Source organism: Anopheles aquasalis, chromosome 3 (assembly GCF_943734665.1).
Source record: "Anopheles aquasalis chromosome 3, idAnoAquaMG_Q_19, whole genome shotgun sequence".
In the NCBI taxonomy this organism is placed as follows: domain Eukaryota; kingdom Metazoa; phylum Arthropoda; class Insecta; order Diptera; family Culicidae; genus Anopheles; species Anopheles aquasalis.
Window position 1 is genome coordinate 59,219,283 of NC_064878.1, and position 26,068 is coordinate 59,245,350.

Here is a 26,068-nt window from a genome sequence, read left to right on the forward strand (position 1 = left end):
CGTGGGTTGCTTGGTGGTTGAGGCCACGCACAGCGCGTCAGTATGTTACAGAGCACAGTAGCCTGGGTCGAACAGTGAACGTGACGCGTGCGAATGCGATGAACAAAATGATGTTGAATTGCATATGATTTCACCAACTACCTGATCAGAAAATAAGGTTTTTTTACGGAAAAGCTCAACAAGCAAGCTCGCCGTTCAAATCGATCGAAAATCCACGAAAAATACCACCATATCAATGCCAATATCTTACAAAAAAGTTTATTATTATTGTAATCGTCACGTTAAAGCAATGATTATCGGGATTTCAACACATTCATTGCTAAACAAATGTTATGTTTTTACGTTTTATGCGCCGAAAAACGCCCCTTATGTGAACGTTGCTTTATGATTTCCTCGAAGCAATGTTCGGAAACTCTCTAAGCACGCCCAGTGTGCACCTGTTGTCGCACACCACCTACAAGCGACAAATTTGTCACTTCCGGTGTGCCCTTTTACACCCAGCTTCATCCTTACTTACGTCCACTGATTATGGTGGGTGACCATGGCCACCTTATCGTTGGTAACAGTCGGTGGTTTAACCATCACCAACCATTCAACCACCGCCATTTCATTCAGTGCGCGGTAGAGACGTTGATTGCATTTTAAACTACTCCCGGCCAACCAGTCAGCCACACTGGCATGCTGCTCGTCTATTAATCAAATAACCCAAAGGCCAATGTAACGAGCGATTGAGTTGCCACCGGTATTCGGTGGCGCAAAGGGGCAGCTTAATTACTTTCTCACCTTCGCAACACCGGGCGTTGGTCTCGGGGTTTTTGGGCTGGCGTTTGGTTGGTTTTTGGTCTCCACTTCGCGTTTTACTTTCACCACGAGCGCGGCCGCCCGTCTTTGTCTAGGGGGAAGATGCTCACTCGATGATCCCGGCCCAGTCTCGCCAGATTAATGATGTTTCCGTTGTTTTTGGCATCCCAACTCCCCGGTGCGCTTTTAATGATGTCCCGTGGTTCGAGCTCGAGCTCACGTAGTTCAAAGTTGAGTTACCGAGGTACACCAAGGTATGTGGTCATCATTTCAGGGGGGGGGGGGGTTTGTTGTTGTGCTCGAAACATCGTAATCTTTATTACATAAAAGCGGGCCAACCCGGGAGGAGGTTGAAGGATGCTGTTCCTGTACGCAGAGTGATTGCGTAAGAAAGCCGGCAAATGGTCCGCCGGTGCCGATAGCATCACGGCCGGGCGAGGGCATTTTTATGTTTCGCCAAATCGCTTACCGAAAAGAGTGTTGATGATGATGATGCTGCTGCTGCTGCTGGCGCCGCTGGTGATCCATTGATGAATTGTTATTATCCTGGCGCGGCCATCGAGAGCCCTCGGGTTGGTGGCTAATAGCGAACGCAGACAATACAGTATCCGGCCCGGATTACCGAAGGAGCTATTGTGTGGCTTGTTTGGCTTCGTTCATCCCCCAAAAGAATCATGTGTTCCGGTGGTTTTGTGCTGTGTGTGCGTGCAACAAGTGCGTTTTCAGCTTCAATGTGAGGTAACCAGAGATTGTGTGACTTTAAAACACATTTACGCAAAAGGGCACGACCGAGGATGTGTCGTTCCTTAAAGCGTTGGAGTGATATTTTTAAACAAATCCCTCACTGAGGGTTCTTCGGATCCTCTGAAGGAGCTAACGTTGACGCAAAAAGGCGACATCGAGCTGAAAAGCATAAAATCGAATCCGTTCGCCCTCCCCTCCTGAGGGGTGGTTGCAGTCCATTACATGCGCCTCCATTTTCCAGTGGGCAGAGCATCAGCTCTCGTTTGCATAAATCTTGGCTGGGCCCCAGATTACGCATGGGCGGCCTATCGCATGTGCGGTCTCTTCACATGGCAGCGTCACGGCGCCCACCATAAATATTGATCGAACATAACGGAGAGCATATTAACGTCGTGCCTCGATGCGCATGTATGTGTGTCTGTGGTGGCGTGCGTTTCACGTGGTTTAATGGAAATTCTCTTCTCTTTACAATAAAATTTAATAACCCTCTCGACCGCAAAAGAACCTTTGCCAGCCGTCGGGATCCTTTCAATCAACATCAGCGCGCAGAGGCGCAGCCCACAGTCTCTCTCACTCATACAGCAGCCACCATTTTACAACCGAACCGATGAACGAGAGCTGAAGGAGCTGATGTGTTTTATGTAAAAACATTGGCAGACGACCAGCCAGCTGACGAAATGTGCACCAAAAACCAACGTCGTTAAAGGAAAACAGTTTATGGGGAGGTTTCCGCGTGGATCGCATTTCCTTCTGCAGCGCCAAGGATTGCGGAAGGAGTCGCTAAATTCATGACACGCAAAATAATTGAACCTCATCCTCCTCCGCTGGCCTGCCGGTGGCCCTGGCACAATGATGCCGTGCTGTGCGAAAGCATCCGAGTGCTTTCGGATGCAATTAATATTACACGCTGCAGCACTGGTTTCTTCTTCTACAGCAGCATCTGACGCCCGGTGGTGGTCCGGAGGTGAAGAAGAAGAAATCACGTTTCGAAACGCCAGCAGTTTGATGCCCTTGTTAAGGAAGGATCAGCTGCAGCTGTTGCTGGCGCTAGTGCATAGTTCATGCTGGCATCTTGGTTGGTGCACTTGCCAAGATGGAAGGCAGAACGAACCGGTGGCCCGGGGGTTTGGCGAAATTTATTAGCTGGCGGTGGCGACTTTGGCCGTGATTTGCAGCATTGTTTCGCGGATTAGCGCAGCAGCAGTAAGAAGGAAAGATGGAGAGAGAGAGAGAGAGAGAGAGAGAGCTTCAATTTGTTGTTGCTAATTGTTTTTGTTTCAAACGAGCTTTTCAGATTCCGGCGTTAACACCAAATTTACTAGGAAAATTTAGTATCTTTTAATTAGTTGGTAGTACAATCGACTCAATGACTCGATTGGCTGTCTCATTTTGCATACTACGCGTGGAAGATAGAAGCATAAATTAACCAAACACGTTACTGTTTTATTACTTGCTAGGAAAATACTCTTTCACGCCATTACGAAAAGCCGCTAACAGCTCAGCACCCTTCTCATTTTTCAGGGGCAGAAAAGGACGACCCTCGGTGGGTTAATACCCGCGTGAGGGTCAGCACAATCTGTGTACGATTTGCTTGACCCAAGGTCACCGTCGCTGGAACCCTTGTCTCCCTTTAATTGTGCCGATACAGGACACACGAGAGAGAGAGCGAAAGAGAGAGCAAGGGAAGCTGGTAAATGGACAACATTACCTTGATGCCCGAAGGGAGCTTCACTGACAACGACGACAATCGGATTGGGAGTGCGAGAGGGCGGAGCATCGCACCGGGGCAATATAAAATGATTACGCAGCCTCTCGCACCCTCCTTTCCTCCGTCTCAAATGTTTCCCCCCAGCGGAGTACAAGTTTGCTGAAGCTAATCCCGTGAAGTGGTCTCCGATCCCATTTCCGGGGGGCTTTTTTGGAGTCCCAGCAAAAGGTTTCGGAACAACCCGCTGTCCTGTCCCAACGAGAGGCTTACTTTTGAACCTTTTGCACAGTGTTTTCGGGGGGATTTCAGGCACATTGGTATGACATGTTTGCAACATAGAATTAATTATGTAATAATTGATTAGAATGATAAATGGAACCCGGGGAACGAGGAAACACCGGGACCGTGCGCGTGTACAACATTAACAGGCCGTTTTGTGCAGACACTGGGAGAGTAAAGAGCTACCGGCACGAGGTTCACAGTTTGTTCTGCGTGCGTTTGCCACGACTCCTCATGCCCTCCACGAGTGTTCGTGTCGTGGACCGGAACTCGAAGCTTACGATTTCGATTCAGCCGTGGAAAAGGCCGGGTGCAAAGCGGTGCAAACGACAGTGAACGATGGTCCAGACGTGCTTATGTTGGTCATTTCGTTAGCCCGGACACTAGCCGGACGCTGGTGCGAGCAGCAGCAGCCACCGTGTTCGGTCAATAAACATAATCGTTATGATGCCCGGGAATTGCACTAATCCCTTACTGTGCTCCCCGTATCTAGGTGCAGCCCTTGTCATGGTCATTCATGCTCCTTTACACTCTCTGGGAAATGAGAAGCTCCTTGAGGATTTCATTTGCCAGCTCTCGGGAGGGAAAACTGTTAATTTGCTGCTCGCTGGTGCGGCGAAAGAAAGGAAGTTGGCCAAGTGCAATGAGCTGGATCTTAATTTGTTCCTTCCACGGACCCGGAGCTCCAAGGCTTTCATCCCCGGGAATGCAATTCCACTCGAGCGAAGGAAAGTGTGGCGTTCAGTCGGGCATATCCACGGTGTAATTAGCTTGCTGAATGTTCTCTCCAGTGCTCCAGTGATCACCTGTTGGGTGACTTAAGGGAGGTGAAGGTTCGCCTGGAAGTTCTGGCAGTCATTGTCAGTTCAAGAAGAGACAGTAGAGAGCTCTTCTGTTGCTGCTATTTGTTCTAACTTGTCTCCAGCGACAGCTTTAAGCAGGTATCTGGTCTCTAAGCGACATCATCCTCCTGTCAAACTGCAGATATGTTTGGTAGAACCATAAACAATGCCGAAAGTGAACTGTTCACACTTTCAATCAACCGAGCCCCTACTGTCTGGCAGGGTCTGATAAGCATCTGCGTAGCGAAAGGAGACGTCTACAAGGATCGCTCGGAAAGACAAACAGAGCTTCGTAATGGAGCACATTGTCTTTTGAGGGGGGAAGGAACTCATCGAAGGACTGAGGCTCCTTCTCCTCAGTGATCCGTAAAGTCAACGCTTCGCTCGAAGCCCGTTGCCGGTGTTTCCGCGGTATAACCACCGGCTTTGTTCTACGAAATGGAACCGTGCGCGCCACTGTCAACCACCAACTCGGTCTCGGTCCGTTTTGGATTGGGACCGAGCAGGATGCTGGAGAGCGCGATTGATGGCTGGGTGTGATGGTAGCGCATGGCACAGGTACTGCCGGGTTCCTCTAAGAGGAAAAGCATTATCTTCGGTTGATGGTCGATGGTATGGCCGCCGAAGACATTCCCCGGCACTAGACACTCGTGTCTCTTCGAAACGTCAAACACCGGCCTGTACACCGGTATGTTAAAGCCATTCCGGCGAACTAAACTTGACGATGATGATGGTGATGATGATCGAGGAAAAGGTATGTGGGAAAGTGAAAAGTTTTGTCAGTTCACTTTAAAAAAATGGCCATCGAAGGCACCGATGACATCGCTCCTGATGGTACTGAGGTGGCCACAGACCAGGTCAGATTGTTCGGCGCCAAGGATTCAGAGGGAGTTTGGGAATTGAAGCCGCGTTGTCGGCAAATCGTTCCGGGACTGCTAGGCGTCTCCATCGGGAATAGTAGCAGCAGCATGGGAGGTAGTCTCGCATGTTTACGGTGTATTTCCATTAATTCTAAACGTTTTCCACTTTACCAAAGTGGAATGGGTCCATCACGGTACGCCCTCCACGGTTCGCTCACTTCGGCAAAGGTCGTGTGCGTCAGCAAGACGCGCCATTCCACCATCTCACGCGCAGTTACGTTGAGTAGGGTACAGCAGGAATATATGGATAGCGTTACCTGTACCAATGAAACCCTTTTGGGAGTGAATGAAGACCTTGAGTACTTGTACTACAACTATCTAGGGCTATCAAGTCGTGACTGCCTGTATTAATACATGCCAGCGATCGTGAAGCTGTTCAAAACACGAAAACTTTTCCCGTCAAGAGGAAAGCTTGCCAAATTCTTGATGCTTCTGGAACCGAGAGAGAACATTCGGAAACAATGTGTGGAATGTTATTTAAAAAAAAATGCTTCCAGTAATGCTTCAATCAGGTTGTGGTAATGTACAATGTTATACCAGAAGGTTCTCTCTACGGAGTGCGCTCAGATCTGCTGGAGCATGGCAAATAGTATCCGGACAGAGTAGAGTATCAGCTTTTCGTGTCATTTCACACTGGATTTCGCAATGACCTGACATTGGCTCGACGGAGGGGGATATCTCTTATGGTTCCTCCAGGACAGGTGGATTTGAAATTTGGAACCGTTTAATTTTATGCTCTATCAATACCGGCAGTACCGGTGGCAGTGGAGAACGAAGAAAGGTGACCACGAACCACGATGGAAGCACTTGTTGGTGTGCTTCTGTTTATCTTTACCTTCGGTGGAGTGTTTGGCAGGAAGTCATCAGCCGGAGTCGCGGCCCATGGTTCAGTGAACCCGCTCTTGGGAGCAAACTTGTGGTTGGAATGATTGACTTTTGCAATATTTGTCTTTCTCTTGTCGTCTATTGGGGGGGCAGTGAGGCTTGGTTAGGCTTGGGTATTGGCGGAAATGGTGAAATATTTTAGTGTGCTCCTTCTGGGAATAGAAATCTGGATGAAGAACCGAAATTTAGTTGAATGCCATTGGAGTAAAAAAAAAAACATTTTGAAAACGAAATTAGCTTCTAATCCCGCCAAACTATTACGTAGATTAGAACCCAAATTGATCTCAAACAGCTTCTATCACCTACCACACCTAAGCTGACGGAATCGAAGCTAGATTTTGATTTTATGGCACCAATTTTACGATCATCCCTCGATCGAAACCCCTCGGACGCATCCAATCCGGATGATGAGCGCAAACCGATTAAAACCGATGTGCGCAGAACTGGCACCGTTCATTCGTTGTTGGATGAAGTCATAAACAATCCTACCATCGTGCCGGTTGGTTTGATCGAGAGGACATGACACATCCGTGGGGGTTAGTGCTACCCGTGCTGCGCTATCCCAATTACGGTTACGGTGGTGGTAAGGGGCCCAGTGGTGGTTTTGATTAAGTGGAGCCGACGGAGCATAAAAAGGATAAACATAATCGTAAATGAGCACTATACAGCATTTCAGTGTCTTTTGCTCTGTAATGGCTGCTCTGCATCTCGCAATCCATGGCCAGGCTTGGGGCGTCAGGATGTCTCATTTGTGTGCTCGCGAGATGAGGAGGAGTACGCCAGTGGCTAGAGGGAGCAACGGAGGTGGAAACATGGAACATTTTACGGGCCACATCGTTATGCTGCCCGGGGAGTGGCAACAAACAATAACGGTTTGTAGTTTGATGGTTTTTACGTGGTTGGCGTTCACGCAAGAGCTCTCCCATGGCACGTGAATTCAATTTAGCAAATGATTAAACACCGGGTACGTGAATTGTTCGCAAAATTTATGCGGTAACGGATTATCAACGAGATATGCTGCACGCATTGCGTTTTGCGCCCAGCAGATGGCGTAGGTAAAATTCGAAGCATAAACATTGTTTCGATCCTAGCTCAGCTCGGCAGAATCAATCTACAAATTGGTCCTGCTGCCGACCAAACCGATCGATGGCAAATCATCACAAACCAGATGCTAGAACAGCGCACATTATCATGCGAGTTACCGGCAGTAAGCAATGGGATTATGTAATCGGTTGCAACAGCAATGGAACCAAACGGAATCGAAAACGAAGAACGTAACAGAACGTGAATGTCGTCCATTGTTTGTTCGAAGGATCGCTTCGTGAGGAAACGGTGTGTGCTGATTACTTTCCTTCTCTCAGATGGTGCTACTTTTGCAGAATGGCGAAAGCACACGGCCACACGGCCCCACATCACCGGCATCTTCCGGCACAGTTCTTTGACCTACATCACTAAACATTGCCCCTCGCGGGTGGCCGGTTGGCTCATAAAACCGAGCACCGAGGCAAGAGAGAGGACAAAAGACAATGGACGCAAGACAAGGAAGAACATGACATTCGCTTTCGCCAGCTTGCCACCTCCCCGCGGTCGGCATCATCGCTGGGTTGGTTGGTCGGAAACAGAATGCCGGAAACAGCCACATGCGAACATCGAAGGTATGTGGGGCAATGTTTCATTCCCGAAGCCTCCCGACCGAAGCCTATAAGCCACCAGCTATCACCAGATAGGGACAGACTCGGCCACGTGCCGCTTGTATGTGTGTGTTTCGTGGGGATCGTACGTGTCCATTCGGTCCAGCCGAGGGAGCGACTGGTTCGAAGGAAGTTTGAGAAAACATTCAAGCGGCGTTCCCTTTGGGGTCGCCGTCCGGAATATTGGTGTCCCGGGGGGTTTTTTTTATATGTTATCGGAACGGTTATCGGAATCGAATATCACGGAAAACTCATAAAAGCAGATGGTGAGTGAGCGATTCGGATAGAATGTAGCCGGCGTGCCATGGCGTGCTTTCGGGTGGAGGTGGTCGATGTCTATCTTCGACTATCGCTTGCTCGGACGTCATCGAGTTTCCGTTTCGCAGCTTCTTCAATTTGTCTTTGGTGTTCGAGATTTAGAAAGGAGTTCAGTTGGTAGCGGCTTACACACCTCCATGCCAGGAAGAATCTGGAAGAAATGGAGCATTTCTGGAAGAAATGCAAAACCTCTGAACAACGCGCAGCACATAAAACACACAAAATGGTGCCGCATGGAGCTTCGAGATTGTTTAAAAGTCAATAGTACTACGAAGTATAAGAGAGTAAAAGCCCAGCTACATTCCTATCCTAATTTCTTACAGCCATCACTTACCAGTTGTTCAATTTTTCCGAGAAACACTTTGTTCGAAAAACGCTTTCTCGGAAAATTTGGCAGCGTTCCCTAGAGGAGGGCCAAGGAGTCGCCAATCAAAGAAACAATCAAAGGTCGGGAGGTAGATATTTAATTTCGAATCGATTGAAATGAGGCCTTTGCAGCGGGCATCGGATTTCATGGTATGCAAAAGGATCCCTCGTAAGACTTTGGCCATCCATCCACCCCTCTCCCCGGGGGGGGGGGGGGGGGGGGGGAGATCTTATGACCTCGGTGCTACCCTTGCTGGGGTGCTATCTGCCTTTCCGACGGGCTCCGGCGCTCATCGATCTTTGCCAATGAAGCGGTTGACGTACCATTAACATTTTTATTTGAATTTCGGGGCCCATAGGCCCATGGTAAATCCTTTGCGGACCTTACTGACAACAAGAAGGATAGAAGGAAAAGGAGAAGAGAGTTACTTGTCTCTCACGAGATGAATGATGCAGTGAGAGCAATAGCAATTCACGAATAGTTGTGCTGGCGTCTGTATTTGCTGTACCTTCAAACTATTCAGAGTACTGTTCTGTTCGTTTTTTGGGAGGCAATCCGATGGATAACGAATCAATCAGCGTCCTTCAGTTCCATCATTAGTTTCCCGAAGGTCAATCAATCCAATCAATGGCTCCCCGGGACCAACGGAGCCAAAGGTTGTGTGCATTAGCATTGGTATTTTCTGCAATGTGACCTCTCCCGAGGATGCTCTCGTTGGCAGCGTGTAGCAGCTCTTCGTAATCAGCACCCAGAGCCGAACAGAATCCCATCATCCCTAATTGCATTGTCATCGACATTTTTATGTCGATGCGAGAGGGAACAGGCTCCGGAACTGACCATACTGACCAGGAAAAGAGAGAGAGAGAGAAAGACACCAGATCCTGTGGTAGTGCCATTTGGTTCCGCACCGGCCCTGGATTTAGCTGGTTGCTGGTCGCGTAATCTGCAATGACGCCCGGGGGTTGATTAGATGCAGATATTGTGGTTTTGACCAGCGCAAGCACCAAAATGGTGGCGCGAAACGAATGTGGTTGAATTATTAATACGAAAATGGTGGTCCATCGCGCCACCGCCATGTTACAATCAATTGGCGAGTTGTAGCTGACCTGGCTGGTCACCGGTGGTGTGCGTTTCCGATTTGTGCAAAATTATGAAAACCGCATGCCATCGTGACATCCATTTTGGAATTGGAACTCGCGCTATTCGAGTCGCTCAACAGCGGGAGGGCAAAACATAATTAAATATTATTTGCAATCACAATGCCACCGCTTCCGGTCCGGGACGTTGGCCACTCAAACCTCCTCCCTGTCGCTCTTAACAGGATAATGAGCGTTTATGTTAATGGTGCTTTTGTGTGAACCTTCATTATGCTCGCTCGCTATTGAGGTTCATAAACAGAAAACTAATAAACCATCACCTTACAGTCTGCGAGAATGCGAGAGAGAAATCTAATTATCCGTCGATGTCCTATCGAAATGGAAATGAGTTTGACTTCGGCGTCCGTCCGTCCGCCAGTCGACGTTCTCGCAGTTCGTCTTTTCATCTTGCTGGCCCCAGGAAGCGGAAAAGACTTGGACCTAGTTCAATTACTGGTGTAATGAGTTTTGTCTGTCTCTCTCGCGGACTTTTTCATCGTTCTAGTGCCGAGTGAACGTTCAAGTCCTGCAGCCTAGTGGACTGGACCATCGATTTACCATCGACACAAAGCAAATGAATGTCAACAAGCTCCAGTACACGAATCGTTCGATCGACAGTAAAGAGAGCGAGAAAAAAAGGTGCTGCCTTGGCATGTTTTATGTGCTTGCGACTGTTGGGCCCTTGTCTCGTCTCTTATGCAGTTACACTTCGTTACACTTTCACCTTTCTAACGCGTTTTTGTCGGCGCTGTCGGATCGCAACAGTTTGACAGTTCATCATGTTACGATCTCGCCACCGAACGTCGTCGAAATCGGTGGCCGGATTCCTTCGTAGCGCGCACCAGGGCACCCCTCGGGGCGCCTTGTGGTTCGTTGTTATGCACTTAATCAACTCTCTGCAACCCGATGACTTGGCCTCTTGGTTGATGGTCCACCGTCATCCAGTCATTCGATGCAGTTCAGTTACCATCGAGGTGTTCGTTCGGACTTGTTGGAACGATATTTTTCCATCACGAACGTGTGTGATAGGTGTTTCGTTGTTTTTTTTTTTTGAGGGGAAGGGGATTATGTTTGATGCTGTGACGGTTATGTAAAAAAAAAACCACTTGCACCAGCACCGGGGTGCGGGCACTCACTTGCTGATAACGAAAATGAAGTAGCAACGACACAGCAGCGTACGGCCACGACCATAACGCGGAACGTTTGTGGCTCAATCTGTTTCAATTTGTACCCCGAATCGTCGTCCTGCGAGCGTTGTCCCCTCAAACTGCCCTGGTACGATAAATCAACGCATTAAGCATCGCAGAGGGGCCCGGTCCAATCCTGTAGCTCCACGAGTGTCGAGCGTTAGGACAATCCAACTGCTGGCGGTTGCGTTGAGTGATATAAATACCCAAACCAGCGTATCGTCATGGACCGGTGCCTCATGCCATGTTCATGCCATGGCTTTCTGGGCCGTACATCTCGCCATCCTCTGGCCCGGCGACGGCAACGAATCGTCGGTTAGTTGTTGGTCGATTAGCGTCACCACACCACTGCACCACCGACACCTTCACCGGCCTTTTAACGTCGCAGTTATTTCGTCGGACCCAACAACAATTATCATGCCCTCTGTCCGGAATGAGGAACCATTCCGGGACCGAAGCGTCAAGAAAGAGGCCATTTGGTGAACGAAATTCTACGGCCCAGGAGATGCATTAAAAATGAGTTTCAATTTAAAGGCAATTTGGACAAAGTAGTACTCACGCCGGCGATGACGCCGATGACGGATGATGTTGACCATCTGGTCTCTCCGGAAAAGGTAAGATTGATATTTCACCCCTGGGTACGTACCTGTAGAGGAGAGGAGAGAAGGGAAACGAAAGGCAGTGAGAATGGGATGTAGAAGAAGGAATTTAATGGAGAAAATGAAAAAAAATGAAAATGATTCCAAAAATGTATTGGCTGTTCAAGGGCACTTCTGAAAACTCAGAAGATAGACGCGATTTATGGGTCCCATTGTTTTGTTTCATTTGATTTAAGAGACCGAGCCTCTTCGAAAGAAGGATAGCAGCCCAATCTACGCCAAATGGTTCACCTCGCAATGCTGTGCCCATAAATGTTTGATCAAATGCGGAATCCCAGTGTAATGTCGTGTTGATAGCGTCGAGCGTTTCGCTTCATTTCCATTACAGATTGAGAGTGGCAGACGATCTCATTCCGCTCTTCCTTCCCCGTGTGTCTGCCCAACAGCACGTCCGATCGTCGGTTGCCTCATTCCCAATTCCCTAAACATAAGTCAACCTCGTCCTCGCCAAAGGAACGAAAGGACCGGCAGGGCCCTTTCTCAGAGACCCCCCCCCCCCCCCCCCCCGGAAACGAGTTCCTATTTTTAGCCCCGCCTATGGGCAACTCAATTGGCTCTCGTCCTATCGCGCCCCTTACCCCGGTACCTCGGGCTTGTGTCAAGTTGTCATGTCACTTGAGCTGAGGCCGTGTTTCCTTCGCCTGGCACATAAGATGTCGATTCATTCGGACAACGGGCCTGACAACCTGACAGTTCGGAACATTTCACGGGACGCAGGATCGGTCGTTTGGTCGAGTGTCCAGGGCGTAGAACAGTCCGTTGACTGCATTCTAATCATTATTGGCCGGGAGCTTTGGGCGAAAATCCTCTCCGAAAATGTCCGAATGTCCATGCCACAAGCACCACAGACTGACTCGTCGAACTTCATTTGCATTTTGGGCGCAGCGAGTGGGAGCAGCGAGTGGCCAGTACAGCGAGAGCAGCCACGGCAAACCAGTGAAGCCAGTTCGACCGGATTCTTAGGCGCGCCACTGAGTTTGCCAAAAATTGATGATTCTCTTTCTGCCTCCTGGGCTCGCGATATTTGGTTCTGTGGCGTGAACCTCAGAAACCGAACAGAATATTCGAACGAAAACCGCATGGCGTTGGTGTGCTGGAAGCTCTTCTCGGTGCGTAGCGAACAACGTAACCGGTTTATGGCCCGCTGAAGGCCCCTAGTCCCGGTGCGTCTCTCCGGTGGTTGTCTGTTTTTGATTTTAATGTTTTTTTCGCTTCACATTTTGGATGCCAGGACCCTGGGCACAACAGCAGCAGTTAGCAAAATGCCAGCAGCTAGGCAGTTCATTCTGGTGCAGTGTACGATGCTCGCGGTGGCACCTGTTCTCCGTGTTGGCCACTCGCAACATGCCGGTGCTCCGGTTTGCCTTGAAAGCTCGCGCGTTCCTGCGTTCTTCGAGCACGTCGTGAAGGTGTCCGTTCCCCCGGGTACCGGTTTTTCTGCTCCAACACAGGCCCAGCCGTCAGAGAGATGCAAGAAGTGCAACCGGTTGTCCCGAGACGCGACGCGATTGCAGCATATCCGTCATCGTCGATTAACCGGCGGTGCCACGAGTGCCGCGACTCCATTATGTAAAACCGTACTCACGGCACGGACAACCGTTTTATCGGTATCGCATTGAGTTCCGTGACATGGCAGTGCGGACCGTGTGCTACGCTTGAACGAGCAGCCGGGCGCCTTTCGGAGCGGTAGCCAAATTTATGGTGTTTGTTATGGCGACAGAATATTTCGTCGGACCATCAGAAGCGCAACGTTAGCCGCGCGATGACGCCGCACCGGACACCTTCACTCGTCACTTCTCACATTCATCATCATCGAGCCGAACGATCGATTGATCGGCGGAGGTAGAAAGGGAAGTGAGTCGAGCGCGCGCGCGCGTTCACGCCATAAGCGGCGATTGGTTGAGTTGATGGTGATGGCTGGAAACTCAGAATTAAGCGCGACTAGTAGAGGCACGCAAGTCAATCACGAGAATGCGAAAAACCTGTTTAAGCAACCGTCCATCCGTTACCAACTGGCCCCGGGGAGGGTTTGGTGCAATTACCACTGGCGTTCGCGAGGCTTCTCTTGGGCCTTCAACCTTGAGCAACGCACAAGCCATGCGGAGCACAAGCGCGTCACAAGCATCGACGAAATGTGCTGCATTAATTTGGCGAATTAAGAGCGGTGAAGTGCAAAAAGGAGTCAAAGGAGCGTGGCTAGAGAGCTGTCACAACACCAGAAGGCATTTGATCGGGAACCAGAGCCGCCGAACGAGATCGTTTGCAAAACCTTGAATTGTTATGCTGCTGCTGTTGCAAGTGCATGATAAAAAGGGCCTCTTTAAAAGATGAAATTGACTGCATTGCCTGTGCTTCCATGGAACTGGAACTGAATGGAATTGGCTCCGAGGTTGGTGAGCTGCTCTTTCAATCATACTCATACCATCCTTTCATATTGCATCCAAGAGAAATCCTTCTCCAACCGACCGTACTCGGTTCAAAAGCGTTCCCGGAAGATGGTAAATGGAATGCATGGCGTGGATGCATGTCCGCCTACCGTGAGGCTGTGCAGTTGCACTTGAGTCCCTCTTAACTCAGGGCCCGGATAAGGATTTCTCTCTAAAGCGTTCGTCACAAGGATGCAGTGAGCCAGCCAACCGATCGATCGAACCATGATGATCCATTCTCGAGAGTAGCTTTGGAGATGCTTTTCATCGAACGCACGCGAAGGGGACCCGAAGACAAGTTATGCGAGATGAAGATTCCAAGAAAATGGCAGGTAAAGTGAAGAGAAGAACTCGCTAGTGATCGATATGGAATATGTATGCCCTTTTCGCGGCCATTGCTGATGCTGGTGGACCGTCAAGTCGGAGAAGCAGCGAAGGAAACGAAATTTCAATTCATTCGCCTTTCACACACTCGATCGATTGGGAGCAGAAGGAGCAGGGGTGGAAATCATCAACTTTTGCCAGGTGTGTGGTCTAAGGTGACGCTAGATAGGCTAGTGTTGGAGTGAATTCCAAGGTACAGTACCACCGATGTGCTGCATCCTCCGGACCTCACAAAGGGCTTGAAGATGCCAACCAGCAGGAAATGTGGAGGACACTTTGTAGAATGAAATTTCAATTTCCGTCGAAGCTTCAGTTGGAGGTTCCTAATCGAATGGAGCGCCTTCCTCTGGGCTGGTTGGCAACCATTTTCCACAGTTCAGCTCTTTTCAAAACACCTTCATCTACGCTGATCATGTTGAGGTTGAGGTACACTACCCGTTTGTTAAATCTGTTGCTATTCTGCCAACAATTCAACATACAATCGTGTGTACCACTCATGGCTCGAACATTAGAATCGAACATGAGTGCACCATTCACGTGCCAAGTGTAATCGAATACGAGTTTTACGTTAACCAACTGTTGAACACTGACAGTGAAGGTGCTGGTTGTGTCTCTTCTACTTAGCCAGAAGGGTGCATTGGGTTGAAGAGAAGGATTCGTACATTCCAAAGCAATTCCAGCTCAATCGTTATTGAGCAACATTATCGCCTGCAGGAGCAAAAGTAAGGTACAGGCAAGTGCTTCAGTGCGACTTGCCACAACAAGATGCTAAGCGACAGTTTTCCCCTTGCCCAGCACATTCCGATGCAGTTAAGCGCATTTCAGTCACCGGCAATTCGATTACGACTGTGACAATGTACCCCGGAGAAGCGCGATCCCGTTCGAGTTTGGTTGTTCCAGTGTAATTTAGTTTCCGAAACTCTGCAACCATCACTTTGCACTTTGTTTCACTTTCGCCTACTCGCTACTCGGTGGAAGACAGGACCGGTAACTCCACAGACCGGAGGCGCATCTTTTATGATCTCACTTCAGGCCATACGTTAGTTGGCTCGTTGGCAAGCTGGCTGCTTGGGTGGCAATGAATGTACTGTTCGCATCTTAGGAAAGCATTTCATTTCATTTTGTTTTTTTTTTTACTTTCAGTACCGAGCGAATAGGCTGTACATATACCCCGGTACACCGGTTTGAGCATCCTTGTTGTGGTTACGGATTTGGCGCGCTCCAGACGCATCTCTCTAAAGCGATGGCCGAACGGCAAACGGCAACAACAAATCCAGTCCAAACAAGGTACCACCGGCCAGGGCACTACAGTGCTGTGTTCAGTGAGTTGATTTGTTTTCTTCACTCCCCATTCCCTCAAACCCCCGCTCCTCCTTGCCTGCCTGGACCAAACAATGATGCTTGCGCCGGCCTACGCTTACGACAGGCGCCGTATAGTGGCGAGTCTTCACCGGTCCAGCATCTTCGGAACGAGTTTTCCAAACGGTGAGGTGGTTTTCGCGGAAGTTGTCTTGTACCAGCGAGTCCACACATACAGTGCCGGCCTAATCAAGCCGGCAAGGGGCAAGCAATCGGAACCAGAGACGCCCGGGAGTCTGCAGGAGTAGTAAGTGGATATCGACATAAACTTCCGCGGTTTACGGGCGGCGCTCGATCGGAGCAGGGGTTTTATGGACCCTTTTGCGACCGGAACTGGAACCCCCGAGGCGGGAGAGAGAGAAGAGGGGCTGTTAGTGGCCGTGTAGCGGAGTGCGAGTGAAATCGCTACGGAAGTCCCTTCTTGGGTGCTTCTCGTACCAAAGGGCCTTGGTCGGAGGAGGAATCTCCAAAGACGAGAAGGACTGAAACAAAAAGCCAATTTTCCACAATTTCCATCAAACTTTGGTAACCGCCGAAGGACCTTTCTTGCCCGGACCCGAAAAGCCGAAAGGTGAGTCAATGGCGCGAGCGGTCGTTCCGTTTGGTCGTTTGCGCGTTTTAACCGTTTAAAATGAAGCCGTAGTCCGTGATTCAATGCGGATCGTTTCGGGGTCTGTTAGATTCAGTGGCAGCCAATCAGGCTGACATCACTCTGACATCGGCGGATATCGTTTTTGCCAGTACATTTGTTTTGCGCTTTTGTTTAATGTGAATAAAGTCCAATACAACAATTCACAGGAATGTTTCCGGAATTCCTGGGAATGTGCTTCGAAAACAGAAATGAAATTTGCCGCAATAATGCCTACAAACAGAGAGTGTCTTAAGCCGGCTGGATTAATCAATGGATCTTGTTGTCAAATGAAATTGTTATCCGATTCGATCCGATCAGAATCGATGAATGCGGAATAGGCTATAGTCAGCAGTAGTCGAGCCGAAGAAACCCCGCACGTAGAAGAGGCAGATCTTCAATTAGGTCATCATGATGCTTCATGATGATGTGGGATCATGAATAATTTATTCAACGATCCCGGTCGGTTTCCATGAATATCTTATGCCAGCTGATACTCGTCTTCATCAGTACAACATCGGTTGCGACAAAGCATCAGTTGGAAGAAGCACCTAGTACCCAGCTCGTTCACTCGCCACCAGAATTAATTCCACTTTAATCGCCACAAAACGAATCAAACACCGAGACCGCGTACGTTATGGAATTACAATTTCACCTCCCACCCCGAAAAAGCGAAACATCGAACACGCACGGCCCCCAAAAATCCCGTTCGAATCAAATTCCGCAAAGCTTCTTCTTAATTACTCCAGAACGATCTTCACTTCATCACACCACCACCCCCCCTGCGTGAACCTAATCAACCGTCTGGTTAGTTTGCCGCCCAGGATGGAAAGTAATTGAAGTACTCTACCACTCTCTCTCTCGACATCTCTCCCTGGCCGACTGGTGGTCACGCGAACATTGTTAGCATCGTGTGCGCGGCCTTTATCTCGGTCAACGCGGAAGCAACACATCACACCACCGCCATGTTGAAGCGAATCATTTATATGATTAATGGACAGCGGACGGGAAGGCATTGTAAGGACGGGGTCGGTTTGTTATTGGCGTAGACGGTCGCACGCTGACCATTCCAGGATGCCATGACCATACCAAGGGGTAGCGAAAACCACTTGGCAAACACGCGAAACTCACGCGGCGTGGAAAATGCCGCCTCGGGGGATGAAAATTTTTGCTCATAAATCTTGGCTTCTTAGCGCCATCGCCAACAATGGCCGCCTGGCCACACAGCAATCACGTCGGTGAAGATGCTCACCCAAGGTCAGCGAATGGGATGAATCTGGGTGTACTGGCCGGTATGCTGGCGTGCATGGCTGACGTGCCAAGTGCTTAAGAAAAGTGAAAGCGCTTCAATGGCGGCGGCGCTTCGAGTGCGGCGGCGATAGTGGCTTGCCGGGAGGAGCGTTTTCGATTCGTTCGTTCGCTTCCTGGGCTCCCACTTGATCCGCTCATTGCACCTCTTTTACACCCCCCGTTTCTCCCGTCTTCATGCGATGAAGGCGCCCGGGGGCTGTGGAAGGAGATATCACTCTCTTGTTGATGGCTCGTGGAGTGTCGAGATGAACGGCGTGTTGATGAGGCCGCCACCACACCGTTCGATCCGTAACGTACACCGTTCCGTCATTGGATTGCCTGGAACAGCCCCTGGTGAATTCTCTGGTGACGAATGGCATCTGCAGTGGGGCGGTGAAACTGTTGCGCATCTTGAGCAGCTTTCTATTTCCATCACCTTCTGAGCTGTGGCCATCAACGCTCGGTGGTTGCTGTCATCAAACCGATTGTCGAAGATGCGCCACTGCTGATGGCAGTTCCTGGCTCGTGTTATACGAGTGTAGCTGACAGAAGCAACAGGCTACCGTTTTGATAACGGTTCATCGGATTGATACCATCGGATCCGAAGTGATAAATCGAAAACCAGATGCGTACTAAACGGTTTTTCCTTTGGTATCCAATCAGATCATCCCCCCAAAAACCCATTCCATGGGCACATTCCACCGTGGCGCAGCTCAGTGCCTCATCGAACGACTAATCGAATCAACTTACGGCACGCACCGTAAGTAACACCGAGTGATAAAACACTCTCTGTAAAATTAAACAAATTAGCAACTCTTTTCCGGCTGGTGCTCCTTCTGAGAAATCGATCCCGCTAATTCCGCTAATCTCCGGGCCCAGCATCCGAAGCATCGTGCCGGTTCGTTCGTTCGTTTGCTTGTGTTTAATTCGTTTTAATTATCGACACCAGCGCCAAGGGGGTGCCCGCGCCCACAAAACATTTCATTTCATCCGCAGCATCACAGTGCAGTGCCGGGTGGTTTGGGGCCGGGAAATGAGCAACATGAATGGGTGTGGTAGGGGCCATAGGTATTCAAATGCCGAATCGTACACGCAGTGCGTTGCCGTGGCTTTCCGGTGGCCAAGTGGCCGACTTTGAACTGCTCGTTTAACGTTTCCTCCATTTCCAGGTGGGCAGATTGTGTGTTTTCCCTGGGATATGGTTTTATGTTTAACGAAAAAAAAAGACCGGAGAAAAAACGAATGGAAAGCAGATGAACAAATCACAGAGAGAAAGAGAGTGAAAATGGAGGGAGACAGGGGAGCTGGAAAAAAGAAAGAAAGAAGCAACAACCCCGCGCATACGATACACGGACACTCACCAACCGGTGGAACCGAGCGTGTAATGGTGACGTGTAGTTAAAAAGGGGTTTCGGCGTCTCCGTCGAGTTCTCGGAAGGAGAACACTCGGAGCGCACCGGGAATCACCGCGTTGCTTTCCATTTATAAAAAGTTCTGCCCCTGTCGGAGAGATGGCAAAGGATAATATTTCAATGGCAGGCAGAAAGGTGCTGGTAGAAGGTTCCAGTTACGCCGGGCGGAAAGTCTGTCAACCGAGAAGATGAGAAGTAGGTCCAAGAGAAACGGTGGAGACACGGAATCATCCCGCTTTTTCTATGATCGCTTTGAAGTGGAAATTCATATTAAAATGTTTATTTGGGCATCTATTTTGAAGAAAGTGAGTCTGTGTGCACTTGAGTAAATACGAGAGGGCATTAAGGGCCCTCCGTTGGTGAGGACTGTTGGGGAACCACAAGACGGCCAACTGGTATGTCAGGCAGTTTGCCGCTTGCCAAAACAAAAAGAAAACTCTCTATTGCGTCGGCCTTATGGCAAATAGCAATGCTGTTGATATCGTCACCAATAGCAACCTAAAACCAACAACTTCTTCTATCAATGGCAACTGTGCTATCAATGGCAACTATGCTATTCTATCAATGGCAACAGCGAATAAAGCTCCAAATGTATTTGCATGCAGCTTAATATCCGAAATACCGCAGCACGCAATCCAGCAGCTATCCACTATCCACGAAATGTGTGTCAGAGAGCCGACTGACTCACTGACACGTGCATCACGTGCGGCCTCGCAAGGGGTTCGCGTTTCAAAATGCCCCAACAGCTCTGATCCAGTAGCTGATTGATGAACGGTTTGGTGGATGGTGGAAAACCCTCGAAAAAAAAACGACGAAAGAGAAGAGAGAAAGAAGAGAGAGGTACCAATTTAGGCGGAAAATCGGCTTGCATTTGGCAGGGTCAGTCGAGAGCGACCAGTGCGTGTCCACAGTGCGCGGGAGGGTGATGGTGGGTGGGTTCACCTTCAATTCGATACAGCACCATCTACCCCGTTCCTTCCCCAGTGGAGCATAACAAAGTTTGATCGATTTTCCCAAGTAAACACCATTATGCGTGGGGTGTAGAGTGGGGCCTTCATCATGATCATCATCAGCATCGCACCGCGAACAACGCCGGCGTCGCTACTGATCCAATTTAAAGCCTTTGCCACGGACCATTAATTTCTGGTGTTGGTGGTGTTGATGTTGCGATAAAAAAAACCTCCCTCGCAGAGAGTGAGAAAAAGAGAGAGTGGAAAGGAGAGGAGGGCTTAACTGAAACGAAATCCTAATTTTGCTAATCTGCTCCGGACTCCGGACGCACCCGATGGGCACACGTCCACGTGTAGACTGGACGCCAGCAGCGCTCTTTGGCCTGACACTAGCACTGACGATGATGACGACAGGAACAGAACTTTCCGGATTCTGGTTGCTTGGAAATTGTGAAGCAAGGGCAAAAAAACATGAACAAGGAAAGCAAATGGGCTGGAAGTTTCAGGCTCGGCCTACGGCAAATTGTGCGCCGATCTGCAACCGATCTGCACTCCGAGGCCATTCCTAGGAATTCGGCACGCGCGTATCACCGTCATCACCATCAGTGGGGTCTCTTTTGATGAGGCAGAAAACCGTATGCTCTCGCGATCCTTCTGGGTATTCAGGCCAGTGGAAGGAGCTGGTGCAGAAGGACCATCGACGAAGGAAGGTTGCAGCTTCATCAGCACAGGTGGTTGGTATTCGAGAGTTTAAAAGTTAGAGTACGTTTTAGCAACATGGTGTGTGGCGGGATTCGCATTCATAAAGAATCCTTCTTCTTAAAGCTTTCGAAGAAGAGCATGAAAAGAGCAAACAGTGCTAGTGAAACAAAATGTTCTCCTTCCTTTTCTCCCAGTGTTCCAGCACAAGGCAAGGGAGACAGTCCAGGAGGACTAGATCAGGCGTCGAACCGAGCTAATCCGCTATCATCATTATTGGCACCGTGTTGGTGGTAATGGTGGCCCGTTTCCGGTGGTGTGTACTTTGGGCGGTTCGTGCCTCGATTACGCAATGTCTCCTTTTGCGCTTCCGGATTGTTTTTGTTTTCTCGGTTTTTGGTTTCAGTCTAGGCTTTCTTCTGGAGGTTCTTGGCCTTCTAGTGCACCGTCAACCGATCCAGGGATAAGGCTAATGATTAATTGGAAGTTATATTGATTGGTGGCACCATAATCCTGCCGAGCACGCTTGTGTAGACCCACAGGCTAGAAGGCCCATTTGACAAAGTCCCAATAATTGAAACCATCTCGTTATCGGTTGATTGGATCGTAGATCGATCAGTTTGATGTGGTGCACGGAAGGGGTGCAGCGCGGAGTCAATTCGAGCAGAAGAGACGCAAATTGCACTGTTTCGCTATAGGCAGCAGAGATATCCTTCGATTGCATTTTCTTCGAATACTTTAAGAAATAAATTGATGATCTATCTTGCCAGCAATGCGTTCATTGACTAGCAATTTGTCCTCGATGCGCACACCTCATGACCAGCATGTTGCTAGTTCACCTTAATTAAATTGAAGTTCCTTACATAATCCATGACCCTTGTTCCGTGATCTGTGATGTACGGCCTGTGATGTTCCGGGAATCAACAGTTGTGCAACGGAATGTGCATGAAATGTGCATTGTTCGTGGGATGCTATCTGCACCAATTCCTAGAATTCAATGCACATTCAGCGCCCTTACTTTACCGCAGCGATATCATCAATCGAGGCAATGTTTCATCAGGATTCCCTTTCAACATACCTCTGTTCCCGAACTGACAAAACTGCCAAAAACACATTCCAAACCATCGAGAATATGCGCGAGAAATCGGAAACTAGCAAAAGGCTTTCATGCGCTTTATGTTGCAGTAATTCCATAGCAGCTACCACCTGCCAGACTTGGATGCTGTACGCACCGAAAGGCCAAAACCCAAATCAAGGTCGAACCGAATGAGCGAAAAGCGATCCTTTCACAGGAGCAGAATGTACGCCATGCATATTTCAGTCCCGCCGTGTGCCGGTCTCGTTATCCAGGGGCCAGGCAGGGCGCAGCTCGGTGAATGGTGAATGTAATTTCGGATTCGATAAACACCAGCTTCTGCTCCGGAGAGCGGTGAACAGACATTCACGCACTATCCAACGCCGCTATCGAGGTGAAACCTTTCGTTTTATGTTGCGGGAACAACGCGGGCTGAACCCAAACAGTCGATCGATGCGGCATAATTTCTTGATCCACTTAGAAAACAAAATAAATCGACAACACACAACCCACCGCCCCGCTTGCTTGCAGGGTGAACACTACGAACATTCTTTTTCCACCCATTTTGCGGAGTAAATAATGTTGTAATTTTTCATTTTCCCACTTTTCGCTGTGTGTTCTTCTGTTGTTGTCGGGATGGGGAAAAAACTTCTGTTACGGCACTGACCTCTGGTGCCCAAAGCATGCTTTTAATGGTAAATAAATTAGAGAGAAGTGTAAATAAAGGGATCCGTCCTCGTTTACCTTCCACAGAAGGAGGATACGCAAGCGGTGAAAGCAGAAATCAAGAAATCGAACCGATTCTACTGGTTTGGAGGTTCGATCCGGTGGTTCGGTACCGGAAACGGAACGGAATGGAACGGAATAGAACCCTTCCCAGGGGTATTACTGAGGGCAGGGGTAACGGCTATAAAGCGAGAACCTTTTTTACCACTCCCAACCGGAACCTGACCTTCGGACGGGGGTCTTTGATGACGACGCACAGACACACGCACGTGGACCGCACACGAACGCACACAGAACACGAGAATGATTTTCACTTCCTGCTACTGCGGCGTTAGGACACTAGCATCGATTCTTCTCGGCACTTTCGGCCCGGTCTCACTTCTAATCTCTTTTTTGGCCACCCCCTTGACTCACCGGGGATCACGATAATTCGATTTCCACCCCAAAAGAACGCACACAGCACCACCGTGGTATGACCACAAACACTCTGCACGGCAAACAAATTTTCGCTTTTCCGCAAAGGCTTATTTCCACTATTTCCACCGTACAACAACAGCAGAAAACGCACACCGGACCCACTCACTCACTATCTTGGCCGTTTTCTCAGCACACTGGCACTTGGTAAGGGTTGGTTTTTTTCTTCGTCTGCGGAGTCTGCGAAACCAATGTGATCGTACGAGCGAAGGGGCGCGCGCGCGCGCGCACCCTCTCTTCGTGGAAGGTACTTTCTTTGCGGAAGTCTCTAGCGGCCACTACGCTGCGTGAAGAAGCGAAGATGTTGCTGGAAAGTGCAAGACAAACAGCTGCGTAATGACGATTTGCAGGGTTAGGATGGATGGATGGATGGATGAAGATGCCCGAAGGGGGTAAAAGGGGTTATTCCCTCAGGTGGTGATGGTACGCGAGGTAAAGCATCAAACTGAATGCTCAATGTGACTTCAGGCAGATTCACATTCAGTACTAGCGACTCCTGAAGGTACGACTACATGCTAGAGAGCAGCACAACAACGTGATGAACAGCATCATGTTGCTCATCATGTGGTCGGTCTCTTCTCTTTGCGTTCCAAAAACCATTATCAACCAATGGATGATAATGAAAAATGAATTATTAATGGAACATTCCCGGGACTTCCAGCAACTCCCGCACTCGCATACATCGAGGCTCTCCTACTTCTGGTGTGTTCGTATAAGGGAACGGTTTGTCAACTGTCATTGGCCTTCCGTCTACGGGTTTGCGGTCCACTCCATCTACGCCATCGACATGGCGACTAAATACGGTGGCACATGGTACCACAAGCCGCAAAAAGACCTCCCAACGGCCCAAAGGGAAACATTTCACTTTCATCATCAGACTCATCGAGAGTCATCCACACCAGGCGCTCTGGCCAGCACCGGGCACAAAAAACAACATGCGCTCCGCTGTAGCTAAACTATTTTGGAATCGTGCAAAACGATGCAACCGGTTGCATCGTGGCACGCGGTTCGGAATTCACGCAATCGCAGCGCACCTCGATCTGTCGCTCTCTCGTCTCAGGCACGTCGCGTCGCCGACCGGGCAGCTATAGCGCTGAAGGTGATTGTGTTGCCGGGAAGGAGCACGAGGTGGGGAGGGAAACCTGTTGCAGATTAGCACACCGTACATATCAGCAGCATGACACATACACGGACGCACGCACACAACGAAACGAACCGAAAAACGATGAGGAAAAAACGGTGAAAACCATCAATCACCATCCTGCACATGCACTTGCACACCAGGAGGCAAGGGGGGGGGGGGGGGTTGAGGAATTTGTCATTTGGACGAGTCAGTCTCGCCACCTCTCGACCCTCGGCCAAGTCGTCACTCATCATCATCATCAGCATCGTCATCACGCGTCCGTTAGACCGAGCGGGCGTTATGCTTTTCACTTTCTTCTTCGCTGCCGAGCCGGGCCACCAGCCACTTCCCATAATTCGTTCGTTCGGCGTTTGCTCGGGGCCACCATTAGCCATCCGTGGTCACGATCATGAGGTCGGCTTGCACAATTAACAATTTTCCACGAGCATTTTCTAACGGGCTTTTCCACTCTTTTGTGTCGCACTGGCTGCTGCTGTCGCCACGCTTGCCTTGGTTGCGATTACCGCCTTGTGCGCGCCACGGACAGGTCACGGACGAGCGGGGCACCATTCACTGTCACTGGCACTCGGGGAGGAACTGGGGACCTTCAGGCCCAAAAGTAGAGCTCCTCTGCTCGCTAGACAGGATTTTACAGAACTTCCGCGTGTACTTCTATTCCTTCTGCTTCTGTTTTCACGTTTCATTTCACTCGGCAGAACTCACACAAATGGAAATCAAAAAACAAAAGATAATGGAGCAGAGGACGAAGGCGGAGAGAGAGAGAGAGAGAGTAAGAGAGAAAAGGGATCCCCTAGGTACAGGTCATGCCACAGGTTGGCTCTGGACGATGCCGATCCGTGAAATGTAAATAATCGTAAAATGGTGGATCGTTATGCTTCCCCCCTTTGTGTCTCCTGGCCAGTGAATAGCATCGAGAACGATAAAACGAACGAAGGCCAGAAGGCAAGCACGGAATGGACCAGGCCCTATAGATTCTTCCTGGCAGGACAATAGAGCCTGCGATGTCCCGCGATGCGATTCTTTGAAAGCTCTGAACCGTGAAGCTCACCCTCTCCCCCGGGGAAAGCTCAAACAGAGTGCGATCATCGCGAATTCTCTGGACCTCTGGCCCTGGCCAGTTCAACCAACCCTCGACACGTTATTTTTGGTTTGATTTAAACACTTTTAAAACTGAACAAATGCACTTCAACAACTCTAGGCCTTTACGTTACCTGCTGTTCACTGCGTTTGCACTCGCACTCGCTGCCGAACGCACACCGGTCTCACGACGACGCGACGATGCTGATGCCGATGCTGCGACCGCTGCTGCTGCTGCTGCTGACGATGACGATGTGTCGCCGGCGACTTCAGGTTGGGAACTGCCGGCGATTGTTGTTGTTTTGCTGGCGGTGGCACTGGCGCTGGTGCTGCTGCTGCTGGTAGTGGTGTTGGGGATGCTGCGCTGAGAGCTTACGGCACTCACCGTTGGCTCTTCCGAGGGGCCAATTGGAGCTTTCGCGTTGCTGCGCAAACTCTCGCTTTCGTTCGACTGCTGCTGCTGCTGCTGCTGCTGAGTGGCATGAGCGGGTTCTTCGGTTTCGGCCGGTTTCGAGTTCCCCGAAGTAGTCGCTGTTGTGGTAGTAATGTTGCTGATGGAGCCACCGGCACCGGGATCTGGCTTTTGTTTTGATTTCGTTTTCATCGCTACGATGGACCCAACGTCTCCATCGGGCGCGTTGGTTGGAGAGGTTGACGAGTGTGGTTGAGTTCCACTCGATGAAGAGGATGATGTTGGTGGTTGTAGCGTAAAATCGAAAGCTGCTGGTTTGGTTGCTGTTGAGCCACCGAGGGCTGTGACTGCGGATGAACCAGCACGACCACCGGATTGACTAGAAGATGCTGACTCGACATTGCGATGTTGTGGTTGCTGTTGGCCAATTCCACCAGTGCCACTGCCACTGCTGCTGCTGGTAATGCTGGATACT

General features: G+C 49.7%; 1 protein-coding gene across 2 annotated transcripts in view; it reads right to left on the reverse strand.

Moving 5' to 3' along the window:
* The window catches only part of LOC126577016 (uncharacterized), a 124,702-nt gene extending 98,902 nt beyond the window's left edge, over positions 1 to 25,800 (reverse strand). For both annotated transcript variants that reach the window (XM_050238376.1, XM_050238375.1), the window contains exon 1: positions 25,316 to 25,800. In XM_050238376.1, the coding sequence (XP_050094333.1) occupies positions 25,316 to 25,785 (470 nt within the window). In that variant the 5' untranslated portion in view covers positions 25,786 to 25,800. The remainder of the gene's footprint in view (positions 1 to 25,315) is intronic.
* Between the last annotated feature and the right edge of the window lie 268 nt (positions 25,801 to 26,068).